The 21,677-nt window shown below is 47.2% G+C and overlaps 1 protein-coding gene across 3 annotated transcripts in view; it reads right to left on the bottom strand.

The window, feature by feature from the left end:
• LOC140727085 (beta-arrestin-1) overlaps positions 1–21,677 on the bottom strand; it is a 141,752-nt gene that overhangs the window by 11,958 nt on the left and 108,117 nt on the right. For 2 of the 3 annotated variants that reach the window (XM_073044327.1, XM_073044329.1), the window contains 6 exons: positions 21,408–21,492; positions 20,464–20,536; positions 16,336–16,473; positions 12,210–12,293; positions 5,750–5,773; positions 2,673–2,743 (listed from right to left, as the gene is read on the bottom strand). In XM_073044327.1, coding sequence (XP_072900428.1) covers positions 2,673–2,743; positions 5,750–5,773; positions 12,210–12,293; positions 16,336–16,473; positions 20,464–20,536; positions 21,408–21,492 — 475 coding nt within the window. The remainder of the gene's footprint in view (positions 1–2,672; positions 2,744–5,749; positions 5,774–12,209; positions 12,294–16,335; positions 16,474–20,463; positions 20,537–21,407; positions 21,493–21,677) is intronic. The other variant, XM_073044328.1, reaches the window with a different exon arrangement.

Below are 21,677 nucleotides of genomic sequence, written 5' to 3' on the forward strand. Positions count from 1 at the left end.
GAGCAACACTGACAGAACATCAGAGAGCAACACCGACCAAACACCGGAGGGCAGCACCGAGCGAGCACTGGAGGGCAGCACTGACTGAACACTGGAGGGCAGCACTGACTGAACACTGGAGGGCAGCACCGAGCGAGTGCCGGAGAGCAGCACCGAGCGAGCGCCGGAGAGCAGCACCGAGCGAGCACTGGAGGGCAGCACTGACTGAGCACTGGAGGGCAGCACTGACTGAACACTGGAGGGCAGCACCGAGCGAGTGCCGGAGAGCAGCACCGAGTGAAAACCGGACAGCAGCACTGCCTTGGCATTTCCTCCCCTGGGTGACAGCAATAGCGAGCCCAGGGCTTGGGCTTTGTCCTCGTCACAACCAAGGCAAAGCTGCTCCCCCACTGTCATTCTTTCCAATAAACCAGTGAACCAGACTGGCAGTATTCTGCATTACCAATGTCCAAGAGGGTCTTGGATCACAATAAAAATGTCCAAAATGATCAGACTGCACACTTTCTTGGCACAATGATATACAACAGGTCCAGATGACAACAACACAACGGCACGCAAAAACTCCAAATCCATCACTATCCTGAGGGAATAGTCATCAAGCATTCCCACCTTTTAGGCTATGCTCACGTCTCCCTGCTGGCATCGGGCAGGAGGTACAAAAGTCTTAGGTCCCAGACCTCCAGGTTCAGACACAGTTAAGCTCAAGTTTAATTGTCATTCAACCATTCATGAATACCATCAAATGAAACAGTATAACTCTGGGACCAAGGTACAAAACACAGTACCAACAGTCATACACAGCACAAGGTGCATATAGCTCATAAGTCAGCAGTAAACGTATAGTCCCACAAAAAGTATAGCCCAAACCCCTGAATGACATGTTCTGTAAATTATTGGTGCATGGATGCTATGAGCAAGAACAAGTAGCTCTCAGCAGTCCACGTACTGGTTGTGTGGTGAAAAAAGCACAATGGAGCCTCGTTCACCTCAGACCATTAAAGAAGTTTGGTTTGGGCCCCCAAATCCTAAGAACTTTCTACAGGGGCACAATTGAGAGCATCCTGACTGGCTGGATCACTGCCTGGTATGGGAACTGTACCTCCCTCAATCGCAAGACTCTGCAGAGGGTGGTGTGGACAGCCCAGCGCATCAGTAGATGTGAACTTCCCACGATTCAGGACATTTACAGAGACAAGTGTGTAAAAAAGGCTCGAAGGATCATTAGGGACCCGAGTCACCCCAACCACAATCTACTCCAGCTGCTACCATCTGGGAAATGGTATCACAGCATAAACGCCAGGAACAACAGGCTCCGGGACAGCTTCTTCCACCAGGCCGTCAGACTGATTAATTCATGCTGATACAATTGTATTTCTATGTTATATTGACTGTCCTGTTGTACATAATATTTATTACAAATTACTATAAATTGCACATTTAGACTGAGATGACTTTTACTCATGTATGTGAAGGACGCAAGAAATAAAGTCAATTCAATTAAATTCAGAATTCAATTCACAAACAGATGCCTACACACAAACCAACATGCCATTCCACCAGTTGAACACTGGAGGGCAGCAATTATCACCCTACAACCATCAGGCTCCTGAACCAGCATGGATAACTTCAATCTCCACAACTCTGAACTGATTCCACAACCTATGCACTCACTTTCAACAACTCAAGTTCTCAGCATTATTTATTTACTTATTTATTATTAATTATTATTATTGTATTTGTACAAATGATCTTCTTTCTCACTTTGGTTGTTTGTCCATCTTTGTGTGCAGTTGCTCATTGATTCTATTGTTACTCTTCATTCTACTGTAAATGGCCGCAAGAAAATGAATCTCAAGATTGTATATGATGATATATATGTACTTTGGTAAGAAATTTACTTTGAACTTTTCTCTTTTTGAGTCCAGTGACTCAAGAGGGTGATAAGATTGTGCTGAGGAAGAGGCTGGTTCACTTAGACCATCTCCCTTCACACCCCTCCCATCCATGTACTTATCCAAACTTCTCTTAAATGTTGCAATCAGACCTAGATAGATAGATACTTTATTCATCCCCATGAGGAAATTCAACATTTTTTCCAATGTCCCATACACTTGTTGTAGCAAAAACTCATTACATACAATACTTAACTCAGTAATAATATGATATGCAATAGCTTTAAAAAAGTTCTTAAGTCCTGGCAGTTGAATTGTAAAGCCTAATGGCATTGGCTTTACCTGAATCCACTACCTGCACTGGCAGCTCATTCCACACTCACACCACCCTCTGAGTTTAGGTTCCCCTTAAATATTTCACCTTTCATCCTTAACCATAAGGGATAGAACAGAATTTGGCCATTCAGCCCATCGTCAATTCCACCTCTGGCCTCCAGTTCTAATCTCACTCAATCTCAACTGACAATTCCTTTAAACTTTTCCCCTCTCACCATAAAGCCAAGCCTTCTCGTGAGTGACATCTCTAACCTGGGGAAATTACACTGATGGCCCACCTTATCTGTGCCTCTCATAGACTGGCATCATGGTTATCAGAGACATGATGGGCCGAAGGTCTCGTTCGCCTGCTCTGCAGTTTTGTGTTCCATCAAACTTTGTTTCAGCCGTTGGGAGATTTGTTCCCCAACACTGATTCCCATTTCCTTCTCTGGAATCTCTTACCTTCTCTGCTGAGTGTCTCCTCGTCAGGTTTGGCGTGCATCAGGGTAAAAGGAAGCTCGACAACCACGTCACTGGAAGATGCAGAGGCAGATTATCAGAGTACTGAACCCTCACCTCTCCCTCCCTCTCCTCACACCAGATCATTAGAGTACTGAACCCTCACCTCTCCCTCCCTCTCCTCACACCAGATCATTAGAGTACTGAACAGTCTTTGAAACCCCACCTCCTCCCCACATCAGATCATTCGGGAGCTGAATCCTCTTTATAACCCATCTCCACTTGATGGTGAGGAGGAGGAGTGGGTTCTTCGTGGAACTGACAAAGCAACCCTTCTTGAGAGAGAGAGAGAGACAGAGACAGAGAGAGAGAACGCGACAGAAAGAGACAGAGAAGCAGAAAGAGAGACAGAGAGAAAGAAACAGAGAGAGATGGCAAGACACATGGACAATAGACAATAGACAGTAGGTGCAGGAGTAGGCCATTCGGCCCTTCTAGCCAGCACCGCCATTCACTGTGATCATGGCTGATCATACACAATCAATACCCTGTTCCTGCCCTCTCCCCATATCCCTTGACCCCGCTATCTATAAGAGCTCTATCTAACTCATGAAGAGAGAGACACAGAGGGATAAGAGATAGAAATCGACCGAGGGAGAGAGAGAGAGGGAGAGAGATAGAGACAGAGACTGACACAGACACAGAGAGAGTGAGAGACACACAGAGACAGACTCAGAGAGAGAGAGAGAGAGAGAGAGAGAGAAAGACAGAGACAGAGACAGACAGAGATACCGAGAGCAAAAGAGAGACAGACAGAGATGGGGAGAAAGACAGAGATACAGAAAATGGAGAAAATGAGAGAGGAAAAGAAAGGAAATCTTAAAAACAAAGACAGAGGATTACATTGTGCGAATTACTGGTGAGGTTGCATTGGAGTACTGAGTGTAGTTCTGGTTGGCCAAACAACAGGAAGGATGTGATGAACCTGGATAAATTGGGACTGTCTTCCCTCGAGTGTAGGAGACTGAGGGGTGACCCTGTAGAGAGGGATATTGATAAGGTGAATGGCCAGTGTTTTTCCCAATGTATGGGAGCCCAGACCTAGAAGATTTGGGTTTATGGTGAGAGGGGAAAGATTTAAAATGGAGATGAGGGGTGACATTTTTCCCATAGAGGGTGATGAGCTGTTAGAGACCGTGGTAGGAATGGGTACAACTACAGTGACACTAAAACAGGGACATAGGTAGGAAAGATTAATTTATTTATTTAGATACACAGCACAGAACAGGCTTTTCTGGCCCAGCGAGCTGCACCACCCAGCAACCCACCGATTTAACCCCAGCCTAATCACTGGACAATTTACAATGACCAATCAACCTACCTACCAGTATGCCTTTGGACTGTGGGAGGAAACCTGAGCACCCGGAGGAAACCCATGCACACACAGGAAGAAGGCAGAAACAGAGAGACTAACGAGTCAGAGTGGGAGAAGAGAGTGAGAGAGATATAAAGAGAGACACAGAGGGAGTGAGAGTGGGAGAAGAGAGCAGGCGGACAACCGCGCACAGGGATATCAGAACCAGGTTTATTATCACTATCCTATATATTAAATTTGTTGTTTTGCGGCAGCAATACATTGCAAAGGCATAAACTCACCAAGTTACAAAACAGATGCATTAAATGGAATAATGAGATAGTGTTCATGCATTCATGAAATCTGATGGCTGACGGGAGGAATGAGAGAGTCAGTGAGAAGATAGGGAGGGAAATGATCATATCAAACAAGCTGGGGAGGCACAAGAGGTCTGGTGGCCTATTCACAGAATATAGAACAGAAAAGGCCCTTCGGCCCACAATACTGTGCTGACCTTTCAACCTATTCCATCATCAATCTGACCCTTTGTGGTAAACCATGTACTTGATAGTAATTGATAGGCATCACTCTTCCCCCCTACATAGCCCAACTTCCTCCTTTTTTCATGCCTAAGAGTCTCTCATCCCTGCTGTACTTCTCTCTGATCGAGTCCGCTCTGCCACTTAATCATGGTGGATATTTTCAAACCCTTTCTCCCACCTTCTCCCTGTAACACTTAACCCCCTTACCCATCAAGAACCTATCCATCTCTGACATAAATGCACCCAATGACTTGGCCTCTACTGCCCGCTGTGGGAATTAATACCACAGATTCACCACCCATTAACACAAGAGATTCTGCAGATGTTGGAAATCCAGAGCAACACACACAAAATGCCAGAGGAACTTATGAAGGATCTTGGCTCGAACTGTCTATTCCTTTCCATAGATGCTGCCTAGTTCCTCCGGCATTTTGTGTGCGTTCCTCGGATTTCCAGCATCAGTAGATTTTCTCTTCTTCGCATTCCGTTATTCCTCCCCTTCCTTTCCAGCCCTGATGAAGGATCTCGGCCCGGTGCTGACCCGTTGAGCTCCTCAGCATTCTGCGGGTAACCCAGAGCGGCTGCAGTGCGCGCCATCTACAAAATGCACCCGGGCTACTCCCAAACCCACCACTCCTCCCACCCGGAGGGACGATGGAACACCACCACCTGCAGGTTCCCCTCCCAGTCACACACCGTCCCGACTTGGAAATGTATCACCGTCCCCTCACTGGGTCTAAATCCTGGTACTCGTCCTCAACAGCACCGTGGGGGGGTGGGGGGGGCTTTCACTGGAAGGACTGCAGAGGTTCATCTCCATCTTCTCGATGGCCAGTTAGGGAGGGACAATAAATGCTGGCCTCCATTCCAGGAAAGAAGTGACATTTTGAAGAGAAAAGAATATTTTTTTTTGGAGTGCTTCCATGTGGTGGTTCTGCTGGAGAGGACTGAAGGGAGAGCCACTGTGGGCAGTGTCTCGGGGATGGGTTTAAGTCTGTGGGTGAGATGGACCGCACACCAATCATGGTGGACCACACCCTCTGTTAAGGAGATGACAGCATTCATCTGCAGCCATGGTTTCTCTACGTCGCATTGCATGCATTGCCAGAGAGGATGGAACATGCATAATGGGGTGAAATGTCTCATGTCGTTTAGCCGCGGCGGCCGAAAGCTTTGCCGTTTACCTTGTGGCAAGGTCTCCCAAGATGCTGACATCAGAAAACAAAGAGTGAGGGGGAGAGAGAGAGAGAGAAATTCGATCAACAAGTCACCACCAGGGTTAATATTGACATGAAATGCAAGAACACGGCTCCACCACTGCCTCCACGAAGACCACACTCATCGCTGAACATCAACCAGTGACACACCCGGCCCCCAGCTCTCTGGATAATGCATGGCCCAGAACACTCAAAGGTAGACCTCTCCACACCCAAAACCATGGAGGCATGTAACCAACAGATCCAATACGAAATTGGTTAGGCCGTACTGGGAGTATTGTGTGCCGTTTTGGGCCATTATCTAAGAAGGATGAGCTGTGCAGGGAGAAAGTACAGGGAAGGGGTGAACAAGAATGATTCCCCCAATGAAAGAGTTAACAAATGAGGAGTGTTTGATGGCTCTGGGCCTGCACTCGCTGAAGTTTAGAAGAATGAGGGGGGATGTCACGGAAACCTATCAAATATTGAAAGGCCCAGATGGAGTGGATGTGGAGAGGATGTTTCCTATAGTGGGAGAGTCTCGGACCAGAGGACACAGATAGAGTGGATGTGGAGAGGATGTTTCCTATGGTGGGGGAGTCTAGGACCAGAGGACACAGATAGAGTGGATGTGGAGAGGATGTTTCCTACAGTGCCGGAGTCTAGGACCAGAGGACACAGATAGAGTGGATGTGGAGAGGATGTTTCCTATAGTGCCGGAGTCTAGGACCAGAGGACACAGATAGAGTGGATGTGGAGAGGATGTTTCCTATAGTGCCGGAGTCTAGGACCAGAGGACACAGATAGAGTGGATGTGGAGAGGATGTTTCCTACAGTGCCGGAGTCTAGGACCAGAGGACACAGATAGAGTGGATGTGGAGAGGATGTTTCCTACAGTGCCGGAGTCTAGGACCAGAGGACACAGATAGAGTGGATGTGGAGAGGATGTTTCCTACAGTGCAGGAGTCTAGGACCAGAAGGTACAGACTCAGAATAGAGAGACGTTCATTTAGACGTTTCTTTAGCCAGAGGGTAGTAAATCTGTAGAATTCATTGCCACAGGTGGCTGTGGAGACCAAGTTATTGGGTATATTTAAAGTGGAGGTTGATAGATTCTTGATTAGTCAGGTCATCAAAGGTTATGGAGAGAAGGCAGGAGAATAGGTTTGAGAGGGTAAATGAACCAACCATTATGGAGTTGGAGCAAACTCAATGGGCCGAATGGCCTAATTCTGTTCCTATGTTTTATGGTCTTATGGGCCAATGGGATTTGATAAGGCTGAGGACTATAAAAATTAAACAGGACATGAAATCTTCTGGGACAACAGGGAGGACATGGTTTTCTGGGACATTGTCTACTGATGGTACAGAGGAGTCCCTGTATCAGTGTCCAGTGGTGGGACAGGGGTACATCTGGGAAGATTCAGTAATTGGATAGGGGACTCCTGAGTCTTTGATCAGTGATGGGATGGGGGTCCTCTGGGAAGATATAGTGATGGGACAGGGCCCTCTGGAATGGTTCAGTGATGGGGCGGGGACCTCTGGGATGGTTCAGTGAGGGGAGGGGGACCTCTAGGGCAAATCAGTGAAGGGACGGGGCCCTCTGGGATGGTTCAGTGATGGGAGCAGGGGAACCTCTGAGTCTTTGATCAGTGTTGGGATGGGGGTCCTCTGGGAAGATCCAATGATGAGATAGGGAACCTCCAAGATGATTCAGTGATGGGAAGGGGCCCTCTAGAATGATTCACTGATAGGAACAGAGAACCTTTAAGGCAAATCAGTGATGGAACAGGGACCTGTAGGATGATTCAGTGATGGGAGTGGGACCTCTAAGCCTTGGTCCATGATGAGAACCGGGGGGACCTCTGGGAGGATTCAGTGGTGAAAGCAGGGGAAGCTTTGGGATGATTCATAAGACCATAAAATATTGGAGAAGAATTAGGCCATTTGGCCCATTGAGTCTGCCACCATTTCATCAAGGCTGATCCAGTTTTCCTCTCAGCTCCCAATCTCCTGCCTTCTCTCCATATCCCCTCATTCCCTGACCAGTCAATAATTTATCAACCTTTGCCTTAAATATACATAAAGACCTGACCTCCACAGCTGCATGTGGGAAAGAATTTCACAGATTTGCGACTCTATGGCAAAAGAAATTCCTCCTCATCTCCATTCTAAAAGGGTGCCCCTTTATTCTGAAGTTGTGTCCTTGGTCTTAGACTCTCCCACCATCAGAAACTTCCTCTCCACATCCACTCTATCAAGGCCTTTCACCATTTGATAGGCTTCAGTGAGGTCATCTTCATTCTACTGAATTCCAGTGAATACAGGCCTAGAGACACCAAACACTTCATATGACAAGCCATTTAATCCTGGAATCAGTTTTGTGAGCCTCCTTTGAACCCTCTTCAGTTTCAGCACATTCTTTCTATGATAAGGGAGCAAAAACTGCTCACAATACTCCAAGTGAGGCTTCACCAGAGCTTTATAAAGTCTCAACATTACATCCTTGCTTTTATATTCTAGTCCTCTTGAAATGAAAGCTAACATTGCATTTGCCTTCCTCACCACAGACTCAAACTGCAAAATGAACCTTTAGGGAATCCTGCACAAAGACTCCCAAGTCCCTTTGCACTTCAGTTTTTTTTGTATTTTCTCTCTATTTGGAAAAGTTATCCCTTTCACTTGTTCTACCGAGATGCATGACTATACACTTCCCGACACTGTATTCCATCTGCCACATCTTTGTCCATTCTCCTAATCTGTCTAAGCCCTTCTGTAGCCTCTCTACTTCCTCAAAACTACCTGCCCCTCCACCTGTCTTCATATTGTCTGCAAAACTTGCAACAAAGCCATCAATTCCATCATCCATGTTATTGACATAAAGGAAAGGCTCACTTTATTCCCACTCACTGCCTCCTGCCAATCAGCCACTGCTTTATCCATGCTAGAATCTTTCATGTAATACCATGGGCTTGTAGCTTGCTAAGCAGCCTCATGTGTGGCACCTTGTCAAAAGCCTTCTGAAAATCCAAGTACACAACATCAACCAATTCTCCTTTGTCTGTCCTGCTTGTTATTTCTTCAAAAAATTCCAACAGACTTGTCTGGCAAGATTTTCCTTTGAGGAAATCATACTGACTATGGCCTATTTTATCATGTGCCTCCAAGTACCCTGAAACCAAATCCTTAGCAATGGACTCCAAAATTTTCCCAATCACTGTGGTAAGACTAACTGGTGTATAGTTTCCTTTATTTGCTCTCTCCCTTCTTGAAGAGTGAAGCGACATTTTCAATTTTTCAGTCTTCCAGAACCATTTCAGAATCTAGTGATTCTAGAAAGATCATTACTAATACCTGGAGCTCTTTCAGAACTGTGAAGTGGACACCATCTGGTCCAGGTGACTTATCTACCTTCAGACCTGTCAGTTTCCCAAGAACCTTCTCTCTAGTAATGGTAACTTCACACACTTTATGACCCCTGACACCTGAACTTACACCTTTCAGCTTGTGTCTTCCAAATTGAATACCGATGCAAAATACTTACTCAGTTCATCCACCATTTCCTTGTCCTCCATTACTACCTCTCCAGCAGCATTTTCCAGCAATCTGATAAACTCTCTCACCTCTCTTTTACACTTTATGTCTCCGAAGAAACTTTTGGTATCCTCTTTAATATTAGTGGCTAGCTTATTTTCATATTCCATCTTTACCCTCTTTACTTTTTTAGTTGATTTTTAAAAGTTTTCCAATCCTCCAACTCCCCACTAATTTTTGCTCTATTATATGCCCTCTCTGTGGCTTTTATTTTGGCTTTGACTTTTCTTGTTAGCCACGGCTGTGTCATCTTGTCTTTAGAAAAATTCTTCCTCTTTGGGATGAAACTGTGCTACAGGTTCATCTACTTTATTCCGTACACTGGGCACATTCAAATATATCACCTTCAGTCCCGTATTCACCCTTCTCACTTGTGTCCACCTTTTATGTTGCAACTCATCCTGTTGACTGTAATTTTCCCCCATCGTCAGCCTCTCCTTGCTAGGAGTCTCACTACACATTGCCTCTGTTTGTAAACCAACTACCTCATCTTCAGCACTATCGCTTCAGTTCCCATCCCCGTCAAATTAGTTGAATCCCGCCCAAACAACTCAAGCCAACCTGCCTGCAAGGATATTGGAACCCTCGGGTCAGGTATAACCCATTGCTTTTGTACGGGTCATAACTTCCCCAGAAGAGATCCCAATGCTCCATAAATCTGAACCTCTGCCTCCTGTACCAGTTCCTCAGCCACACATTCACCTGTCAAATCATGCTGTTCTTACCCTCACAGGCACGTGGCACAGACAGCAATCCAGAGATTACTACCATGGAGGTCCTGTTTCTCAGCTTTCTTCCTAGCTCCCTAAAATCTCTCTTCAGAACCTCCTCACCTTGTTTACTTGTCATTGGCGCCGATATGTACCAAGACTTTTGGCTGCTCAATCTTGCCCTTGAGAATCTGTCGACCCGATCCGAGACATCCTTAATCCTGGCACCAGGGAGGCAACATACCATCCAGGTGTCTCTACTGCACCCACAGAACCTCATCTCTGTTCTTCTCACTCCTCATCTCCTATCAACACTTCACATCTCTGTGCTTCTGAGCCCCAGTGCCAGACTCAGTTCCAGAAACCTGGTCACTGTGGCCTGCCCCCAACCCCCCCAACAGAATCTAAAGTTGTATATTTATGATTGAGGGGAATGGCCACAGGTGCATTTCCCCTCCTCCTCCTCCTGACAGTCACACAGTTACCTGCCTCCCGCAACCTCGGGGTGACTACTTCCCTGCAGCAACCTGCATGAGTCAAAGGTCATCGAGCTGCAGCTCCAGTTCTTTAACACGTTCTCCCAGGAGCTGTAGCTCGGTGCACCTGGTGCAGATGTGTTTATCCGGGAGACTGGAGGTCCCCTGACTTCCCACATCCCACACACAGTCCAAGACACTGTCCCTGGAGCTGTTCTCACTAAACTACTATACCCTAACAGATGAGGAATGAACAAAAACGAAAAGAAAGAGAGTAATCTATAGGGCAATTTACCTCACTGAAGCCTGATGAGCCAAGGCCACTCTAAACACTGGCACACTCCAAGTGAATGGCCGCTCCACTTGCATTTGAATTGTTCTCATTGGCCCTTTCCAATGAATCCCTCTTGCTGATTGGTCGCTCCTCAACTCAGAGAAACTGCCACAAAACTCTGCCTTTAGAATCTCTGTCGCTGTCCTGATTAAAAGTTAGCTGTTTTTACGCACCCCCTGACATTGATTGTCCAACCTGGAAAAAACTGGCTCGAAGCTCTGCTTTTCAAACATTGAACGCGGACTTGACTGAACAGTAACTCTTTTTACGCACTGCCTCTTGCTGATTGGTCACCCCTCAACTCAGAGAAACTACAGCGAAACTCTGCCTTTGAAATCTTAATCACTGTCCTGATTAAAAGGTAGCTGTTTATATGCACCCCTGAAGTGGACTGTCCCACTCCCACATACGGAAGGGGAATCTCTGGGACGATTCATGGATGGGAGGGGACCTTCTGGGATGATTCAGTGATGGGACAGGGGACCTCCAGGACTACTCAGTGATGAGGACAGGGAACTTCTGAGTCTCTGTCCATTGATGGGACAGGGGAACCTCTAGGTCTTGTTTTCAGTGATAGGACAAGGATCCTCTGGAACCATTGCCCAGTGGGGGGAAGGGTTTCCGGAGGTCACTGTGTAACAGGGACAGACCCAATCATCATCCAACACCCAGCTGGTAGAAATGGAGCAGATCCCACCCTCCCGGATTCCCCCAACATGACCTCCTCTCCCTGAAATCACAACCATGAACCTCTAACCAAGTCTCCAGCCCCCGGGCGGGGAAGGGGAGGGAACCACTCCATGGGGTAGGGTCTCGTACTACCTCACCTGGAGGGAAGCTGCTCAACAAATTCTTCTCAGGATCAGGTGATCATTGGCTTTCTGATAACCAACCCACCCAGCCAAGGGGACAGTGGGTCTGCGACTGCGCACTGCCATATGACCATGAGACCACATGACATAGAAACTGCTCCACCATTCCATCATGGCTGATTTATTATCCCTCAAGCCCATTCTCCTGCCTTCTCCTCATAACCTCTGATGCCCTGACTAATCAAGAATCTATCTACCTCTGTCTGCTTTAAATATACTCAATGACTTGGTCTCAACAACTGTCTGAGGCAATGAATCCCACAGATTCACCACCCTATGCCTAAACAAGTTCCTCCTCATCTCTGTTCTAAAGGGTCGTCCTTGTATTCTAAGTCTAATTTGGAAATCAATTGACTGCATGAGATTACCCTGGGCACTCCAATTTCTGCCCACGTCCACTGCTCCTACCTCCCATTCAACCAATCCAACCTCATAACCACGGAGCGAAACATTCAAACTCACCCTCCCCGCGAAACCACCAGCTTCACCTTGACCTTATAGGATACGATGATGCCCAGGATCTCCTTATTGGCTCCATCTCTAAGCCTGGAAGAGAAAGAGAAAGATTTCCTTTTTAATAGTGTCTCCCCACCACGGGAAGCCAACTGTTTGTCAAACAGAACATACATAGAACATAGAACAGTACAGGCCCTTCATCCCATGATGTTCCAAACTAATTAAACCAATTACTCTTAATTAATCTAATCCCTCTTCTCCACACCTTATCCACATCCTAAATACAAGACACTCTGCAAATGCTGGAAATCCAGAGCAACACACGCGGTTAAAACAAAAAGCTGGACTGAAAGTATTGTATTTGAAAGCATGCAGCTTAAGAAATAAAATGGATGATCATGAAATTTGGCTAAAGGCTGCCATTGGGGGCTGTATGTCCAAGGATATACCGTGTATTGTAAAGATAGGTTAGCAGGCAGAGGGGGTGATGTGGCCCTGTGTATAAGACATAACATTAAATCATTGGAAAGAGCTGACATAGGATAGGATGGTGTAGAGTCTCTATGGGTTGAGTTAAGAAATAGCAAGGGTATAAGGACCCTAAGGGCAGTTGTATACAGGCCTCCAGACAGTAGCCGGGATGTGGATTACAAATTACAGCAGGAGATAGAAAAGGCGTGTCAGAAGGGCAATGTCATGATAATCGCTGGGGATTTTAACATGAAAGTGGATTGGGAAAACCAGGCCAGTGCTGGACCTCAAGAGAGAGAATTTGTAAAATGTCTAAGAGATGGTTTTTAGGAAGAGCTTGTTGTTGAGCCCACTAGGGGTTCAGCTGTGCTAGATTGGGTGTTGTGCAATGAACTGGAGGTGATAAGGGAGCTTAGGGTTAAGGAACCCTTAGGGAACAGTGATCACAATATGATCGAGTTCACTTTGAAATTTGAGAAGGAGAAACTAAATTCCAATGTGTCGATATTTCAGTGGAATAAAGGAAATTACAATGGCACGAGAGGGGAACTGGCCAAGGTTGATTGGAAAGGGACACTAGCAGGAAGGACAGCAGAGCAGCAATGGCTGGAGTTTCTGCGAAAAATGAGGGAAGTGTAAGACAGATATACTCCAAATAAGAAATTTTCAAATGGAAGAAGGACACTACCGTGGCTGACAAGTGAAGTCAGAGCCAAAGTAAAAGCAAAACAGAGGGCACACAAGGAAGCCAGAGCTAGTGGGAAGATAGAGGATTGGGAAGCTTTTAAAAACTTACAGAAGCAAACTGAGAAGGTCATTCAGAAGGAAAGGATGAATTATGAGAGGAAGCTGGTGACTGATATCAAAGAAGATACTAAAAGCTTTTTTAAGTATATAAAAGGAAAAAGAGAGTTGAGGATAGATATAGGACCAACAGAAAATGACGCTGGAGATATTGTAATGAGAGACACAGAGATGGCAGAGGAACTGAATGCGTATTTTGCATCAGTCTTCACAGTGGAAGACATCTTCAGTATACTGGACTTTCAGGAGTGTCAGGGAAGTGAAGTTTGTGTAGTGAAAATTACGACTCAGGAGGTGCTCAGGAAGCTTAATGGTCTGAGGGAGGATAAATCTCCTGGACCTGATTGAATGCACACTCGGGTTCTGAAGGAAGTAACTGGAGAGATTGCAGAGCATTAACAATGATCTTTCAAGAATCAATGGATTCTGGCATTGAACCAGATGACTGGAAAATTACAAATGTTGCTCCACTATTTAAGAAGGGTGGGAGGCAGCAGAAAAGAAACTATAGACTTGTTAGACTGACATCAGTGGCTGCGAAGTTGTTGGAATCGATTGTTACGGATGAAATTACGGAATACCTGGAGGCACATGACAAGATAGGCCAAAGCTAGCACGGTTTCCTGAAAGGAAAATCTTGCCAGACTAACCTACTTCAAATTTTTGAGGAAATTTCAAGCAGGGTAGACAAAGGAGATGCAGTAGACGTGGTGTACTTGGATTTTCAGAAGGCCTTTGATAAGGTGCCACACACGAGGCTGCTTAGCAAGATAAGAACCCTCATGGAATTACAGCGAAATTATTAGCATGGGTGAAGCATTGGCTGATCAGCAGAAAACAGAGAGTGGGAATAAAGGCATCCTATTCTGGCTGGCTGCCAGTTACCAGTGGAGTTCCACAGGGTTGGTGTTGGGACTGCTGCTTTTTACGATGTATGTCAATGATTTGGACTATGGGGTTAATGGATTTGTGGCTAAATTTTCCGATGATACAAAGATAGGTGGAGGAGTGGGTAGTGTTGAGGAATGGGCAAAGAAGTGGCAAATGAAATACAATGTTGAAAAGTATATGGTCATGCACTTTGATGGAAGAAATAAACGGGCAGACTATTATTTAGATGGGGAGAGAATTCAAAATGCAGAGATGCAAAGGGACTTGGGAGTCCTTGTGCAGGATACCCTAAAGATTCACCTCCAGGTTGAGTCAGTGGTGAAGGCAGCGAATGCAATGTTGGGATTTGTTTCTAGAGGAGTAGAATATAAGAGCAGGGATGTGATGTTGAGGCTCTATAAGGCACTCATGAGACCACACTTGGGAGTATTGTGTTCAGTTTTGGGCTCCTTATTTTAGAAAGGATATACTGACATTGGAGAGGGTTCAGGGAAGATTCACGAGAATAATTCCAGGAATGAGACGGTTACCGTATGAGGAACGTCTGGCAGCTCTTGAGCTGTATTCCCTGGAGTTCAGGAGAATGAGGGGGAATCTCATAGAAACATTCCGAATGTTGAAAGCCTGAACAGATTAGATATGGCAAAGTTATTTCCCATGTTAGGGGAGTCTAGGACAAGAGGGCACGACTTCAGGATTGAAGGACGTCCATTTAGATTAGGGGTGCGGAGAAATTACTTTAGTCAGAGGGTGGTAAATCTGTGGAATTTGTTGCCACGAGCAGCTGTGGAGGCCAAGTCATTTAAGGCAGAGAGAGATAGGTTCTTGATTAGCCAGGGCATCAAAGGGTATGGGGAGAAGATGGGAGTGGGGATGACTGGAAGAATTGGTTCAGCCCAGGAATAAATGGCGGAGCAGAATCGATGGGCCGAATGGCCTAATTCTGCTCCTATATCTTATGGTCTTATAGTCGTCACCATTCGGTTCCTGAACCAACCAGCACAACTGTAATCACTACCCCAGTACAGCAAAACTATGACCAATTAGCACTTCTAGTTTGAGCTCTGTTTTCTTGTGCATAATTTATGTTTAATTTATATTTTGTTTGCAATCGCTGCTTATCTGATGCTCTCTGCCTGCGATGCTGCTGCAAGCAGATCTTTCATTGCACCTCTGCATACGTGGACTTGTTCAGATGACAATGAACTCAGAGTCTGTATACAGTATACAACCTGAAATTCTTACTCTTCACAGGCATCCATGAATCAGAGAGAAACAAACCCGAAAGAATGAACGACAGAAAAACGTTAGAACCTCAAAGCCCTCCTCCCCATCCCACACACAAAAAGCAGCAAACGCAGCAGCCCTTCTCCCCCTCCCCCACTTGTTGCAGCAAAATAATCAGCAATCCCCCCCACCCCCCACCACCACGCAAGCCCCCAGAGATTAGGATCTGCAGTCCTTCAAAAACTATCGTCCATCCCGATACTTTGGTATCTCAACAGGCCCTTTCTCTCACTGTTGAGGGGGAGAGAGATCGCGCCTGTCACAGCAAGAGGGGAGGGCAGCAGCTCACTGTGATTCCACACTGACACTAATCCTACCTTAATCCTGTTTATTCCCAACACATTCCCAATCTCCAGATTCCCCTACATACGTTAATAACTATCTGTGTATGTTTTAGTGGCTAATTAAATCACTGACCCATAGGTCATTGGGATGTGGGAGGAAACCAGAACACCTGGGGGGAAAACCTGTGCAGTGACAGTGAAGACGTGGAAACTCCACACAGAGAGCACTGGAGGCCAGAATTGAGACCGTGACCCTGGCGTTTTTGAGGCAGTGGTTCTACCTCATCACCTAGTTATCTGTGTAACACAGCGCTGGAGACTGGGATCGTCCCCGGGACCACGGTGCTGCCCTGTTAATGTGCTGTAGGCCAGTGAACAAACCGTGAGGTGCTTACAAGGTGCTGGAGGCCAAGTTGGTGTCCTCGTGCTTGAGCTTGCCGTCCAGCGCAAGGCCACGCTTCTCTCGGTTATTGGCCAGGTAAGGCGTCAAGGTGTACACTTTGCAGAAGGTGGAGCTGGGGGCTACAATGTCACTGCGTGGGGAAAGGAAGGTCAAGTAGAAAGAGAGGAGGTTAAAGAACCAGCATTTCCACATCAACCCTCTCCCAATTTTTATCGATGCACTATAGAAAGACTCCTGTCTGGGAGTACAACTACTGCTCTGCCTGTGACCACAAGAAACTGAAGAGATGTGGACACAGCTCAGCACATCACAGAAACCAGTCTCCCCTCCATAGACTCTGTCTGCACTTCTCCCTGCCTCAGTAAAGCAACCGGCATAATCATAGACACCACCCACCTCAGACATTCTTCTCCCCTCTCCCATTGGGCAGAAGATACAGAAGCTTAAAAGCATGTACCACCAGGATCAAGGACAGCTTCTACCCCACTGTTGTACGACTATGAAATGTTCCCTAGTATGATAAAATGGACTCTTGACCTCACAATCTACCTTGTTATGATCTTGCACTTTTCCGTGCAGGTAGACAATACTTTCTCTGTAACTGTTACACTTTATTCTGCATTCTGCTATTGCCTTACCTTGCTCCATCTCACTGCACTGTGTATTGATCTGATCTGTATGGACAGTATGCAAGTTATTCATTGTAACTGCATGTGATCCATATCTCACCATTTCCTGCACACGCGCGAATCGGTCTCTTAAACCCCTCTATTGTGTTTGGTCCCACCACCCCTGGCAGCCCACTCCAACACCCACCTCTCTCCATAAAATATCTTTCCCTGTACATCTCCTTTGAAATTACCCTCTCATACAGAATGCATGTCCTCAAGTCGATGACATTTTGACAGTGGGAAGAAAGACGCTGGGTGTCTACGCCATCAACGCCTTTCTTACATTTCTGTCAGGTCTTCCCTCAGCCTCTGCCGCTCCCCGAAGAAACAACCCAATTCCTTATCAACCTCTCCCTCAGCTCACACTAAGGTATTGGAATTTATTATTATTAAGGATGAGGTCTCAGGGTACTTGGTGGCACATAATAGAATAGGCCGTCGTCAGCATGGTTTCCTGAAGGGAAAATCTTGCCTGACAATTCTGTTGGAATTCTTTGAAGAAATAACAAGCAGAAAAGACAAAGGAGAATCAGTGGATGTGTACTCGGATGTTCAGAAGGTCTTTAACAAGGTGCCACACACGAGGCTGATTAACAAGCTACGAGCCCATGGTATTACAGGAAAGATTCTGGCATGGATAAAGCAGTGGGTGATTAGCAGGAGGCAACGAGTGGGAATAAAGGGAACCTTTTCTGGCTGTCTGTCGATGACTAGTGGTGCTCCACAGGGGTCTGTGTTGGGACCGATTATTTTTACATTATGTGCAAATAATTTGGATGACAGAATTGATGGCTTTCTTGCAAAGTTTGCAGATGATATGAAGATAGGTGGAGGGGCAGGTAGTTTTGAAAAAGTAGAGAGGCTATAGAAGGATTAGGCAGATTAGGAGAATGAGCAAAGATATTGCAGATGAAAACAGTGTTGGGAAGTGTATGGTCTTGCACTTTAGTAGAAGAAGTGAAAGGGTTGACTATTTTCTAAATGGAGAGAAAACACAAAAATCTGAGACGCAAAGGGACTTGGGAATCCTTGTGCAGGATTCTCTAAAGGTTAATTTGCAGGTTGAGTCTGTGGTGAGAAAAGCAAATGCAATGTTATAATTTACTTTGAGAGGACTAGAATATAAAAGGAAGGATATAATGTTGAAACTTCTTAAAGCACTGGGGAGGCTTCTCTTTGAGTAATGTGAGCAGGTTTGGGACCCCTGTCTTAGAAAGGATGTGCTGATACTGGAGAGGGTTCAAAGGAGGTTTACAAAAATGATTCCAGGATTGAATAGCTTGTTGTATGAAGAGCGTTTGATGGCTCTGGACCTGTATTCACTGGAATTCTGAAGATTGAGGGGTGAACTCATTGAAGCCTATCGAATAGTGAAAGGCTTTGATGGGGAGGACGTGGAATGGATATTTCCTATGGTGAGAGGGTCTAAGACCAGAGGACATAGTCTCAGAATAGAGGGGTGTTCTTTTAGAACGGAGATGAGGAGGGATTTCTTTAGCCGAGTGGTGAATCTGTGGAATTCTTTACCACAGGCAGATGTGGAGGCCAATTCTTTATGTATATTTAAGGCAAAGGTTGATAAATTCTTGATTGGTCAGGACATTAAGGGATACGGGGAGAAGGTACGAGATTGGGGCTGAGAGGAAAATTGCATCAGCCGTGATGAAATGGTGGAGCAGAGTTGATGGGCCAAATGGCCTAATTCTGCTCCTAAATTTCATGGTCTTATGGTCATACCCTCTAATTCAGCAACATCCTGGCAGACCTCTTCTGCACCATCTTCAAATCCTTCACATCCTTCCTACAATGGGCAAACAGAACTGCACAAATATTCATGAGACCTAACTAAAGTTTTATACAGCAGCAACATAACTTCTTTAATCTTACACTGAAGCTCACTGCAGGCCTTCTGTAACACCCTGTCTACAGGCATGGCCACTTTCAGGAGCTATGGACCCGAATCTCAAGATTCCTCTGTACACAATGCTTCGACCATTAACTGTGCACTTTCCCATTTCCCAAAGAATAACACCTGACCCTTGCCTGGATTATAATATCAAGGGACAAGGCATTAGTGCAGAAGAGTGCCTAGGAATATTTGAGCCAAAATTTTTTTGATAGCATAGTAAGCACGAGGAGGGCCAAATGGCCTTAATCCGACTTCTATTTGGTATGTTTTGTTCAAGCCCAGAGAATGGGCAACTATGAGGCAGCTCTCCCAGGGGTGGCATTGAGGTGGGGGGGGGGTACCGAGGGAGGGTCACACTGTGGGAGGGGTGGTTATGAGGGAGGGTCACCATGTGGGAGGGGTGGTACCAAGGGAGGGTCGCACGTTGGGAGGGGTGGTACCGAGGGAGGGTCGCACTTTGGGAGGGGTGGTACTGAGGGAGGGTCGCACTGTGGGAGGGGTGGTACCGAGGGAGGGTCACACTGTGGGAGGGGTGGTACTGAGGGAGGGTACCGAGGGAGGGTCACACTGTGGGAGGGGTGGTACTGAGGGAGGGTACCGAGGGAGGGTCGCACTGTGGGAGGGGTGGTACCGAGGGAGGGTCGCACTGTGGGAGGGGTGGTACTGAGGGAGGGTCGCACTTTGGGAGGGGTGGTACCGAGGGAGGGTCGCACTGTGGGAGGGGTGGTACCGAGGGAGGGTCACACTGTGGGAGGGGTGGTACTGAGGGAGGGTCGCACGTTAGGAGGGGTGGTACCGAGGGAGGGTCACACTGTGGGAGAGGTGGTACTGAGGGAGGGTCGCACTGTGGGAGGGGTGGTACCGAGGGAGGGTCACACTATGGGACGGGTGGTACTGAGGGAGGGTCACACTGTGGGAGGGGTGTTACTGAGGGAGGGTCGCACTGTGGGGGGAGGTACTGAGGGAGGTTCACATTGTGGGTGGGGTGGTACTGAGGGAGGGTCACACTGTGGGATGGGAGGTACTGAGGGAGGATCACACTGTGTGAGGGGTGGTACTGAGGGAGGGTCGCACTGTGGGAGGGGTGGTACTGAGGGAGGGTCGCACTGTGGGAGGGGTGGTACTGATGGAGGGTCGCACTGTGGGAGGGGTGGTACCGAGGGAGGGTCGCACTGTGGGAGGGGTGGTACTGAGGGAGGGTCGCACTATGGGACGGGTGGTACTGAGGGAGGGTCACACTGTGGGAGGGGTGTTACTGAGGGAGGGTCGCACTGTGGGGGGAGGTACTGAGGGAGGTTCACATTGTGGGTGGGGTGGTACTGAGGGAGGGTCACACTGTGGGAGGGGTGGTACTGAGGGAGTGTCACACTGTGTGAGGGGTGGTACTGAGGGAGGGTCACACTGTGGGAGGGGTGTTACTGAGGGAGGGTCACACTGTGGGAGGGGGGTGGTACTGAGGGAGGGGATGTGCTGAAGTGCGTGTTAGATGCTGGGAGTGTGTGGGTAGGGTGTGGGGAGTGTAGGGGAGGGATCTACTCACTCAGCTTCAGCTGTGGCAACGGGGCACTTGTACTGAGCCGTGTTGAAGAGGCAGATGTCAGCGTACTGACGGACTGCAAAACAAGAGGCAGGTCGGAGATGATGGGGCAATTCCAAATCAACACACCTTCTCCCCTCATCCTCAGCCTCCTACTGTCATCCTCATCCTTTCCCCTCATCCCTCACACTCATCCTCAGCCTCCTACTGTCATCCTCATTCTCTCCCCTCACTCCTCATCCCTCACCCTAATCCTCATGCTCTTCCCGACCCGTTGCTCCTCATCGCTCACTCTCACCCTAATCCTCATCCTCTGCCCTTGCTCCTCACCCTCTCCTGTTGCCCTCCCTTTCCTCTCCCACTTCACATCCTCCCTCTCATTTTTCCCTTTCCTGTCATCTTCATCCTTTCTCCCTTCTCCCCAACCCCTGCCTGAACCCTCATCCTCTTACCCCCATCCTGTCCCTTTCCACCTCATCCACATTGCCTTCCTACTCTTTCTCCTCTTTATCATCCCCTCCCTATCATCCTCACACCCTCCCCCACTCCCTCATCTCCTCACCCTTACCAGATGCCAGTCTCATGACACCCCACACCCCTTGTCCTCTCTAAGCTGCCAGACTTGGATGAGTTGGTGGGGGAGGGTCACTGAGCCCATGCCCTAGACATATTTGGCCCCCACACATCTGCCTGGCAGCTATATCTGAACTATTTGACCATCTGCTCCAGCCCATCACATCTGGTCCCCAACATATGGGTAAACACTGGGTTTCTGCCCACTGACAATGTCTCTGCCCCAAATCTGGGCAACAATCTCTGCACAGACCCCACCACTAAACATCTGGACAGCTCCTCCTGCCACCGGCCTCACTATAAACATCTGGACCCTCCACAAGAACCTCTGCCCCTAAACATCTGGTTGATAGCACACATAGACAGACTCCTACCTGCGATCTTGAGTTTCTTTACGGTTTTGTTTGTATTGTTGGTCACGTGAACATTCACATTTATCGGTTCTCCATGATAATAAATCTGAAAGATAATCAGAGCTCTCAGCCCTTGATTTGGCCAATGGGGTGAGACAAACAGATTTGATGGCCAAAGGGATAAGACAGACCGATTTGGGAGCCAATGAAGTGAGACAGACAGATTAGGTGACCAATGGAGTGAGACAAACTGAATTGGCGGCCAATGGAGTGAGACGAACTGAATTGGTG

Source organism: Hemitrygon akajei, chromosome 4 (genome assembly GCF_048418815.1).
Source record: "Hemitrygon akajei chromosome 4, sHemAka1.3, whole genome shotgun sequence".
In the NCBI taxonomy this organism is placed as follows: Eukaryota; Metazoa; Chordata; class Chondrichthyes; order Myliobatiformes; family Dasyatidae; genus Hemitrygon; species Hemitrygon akajei.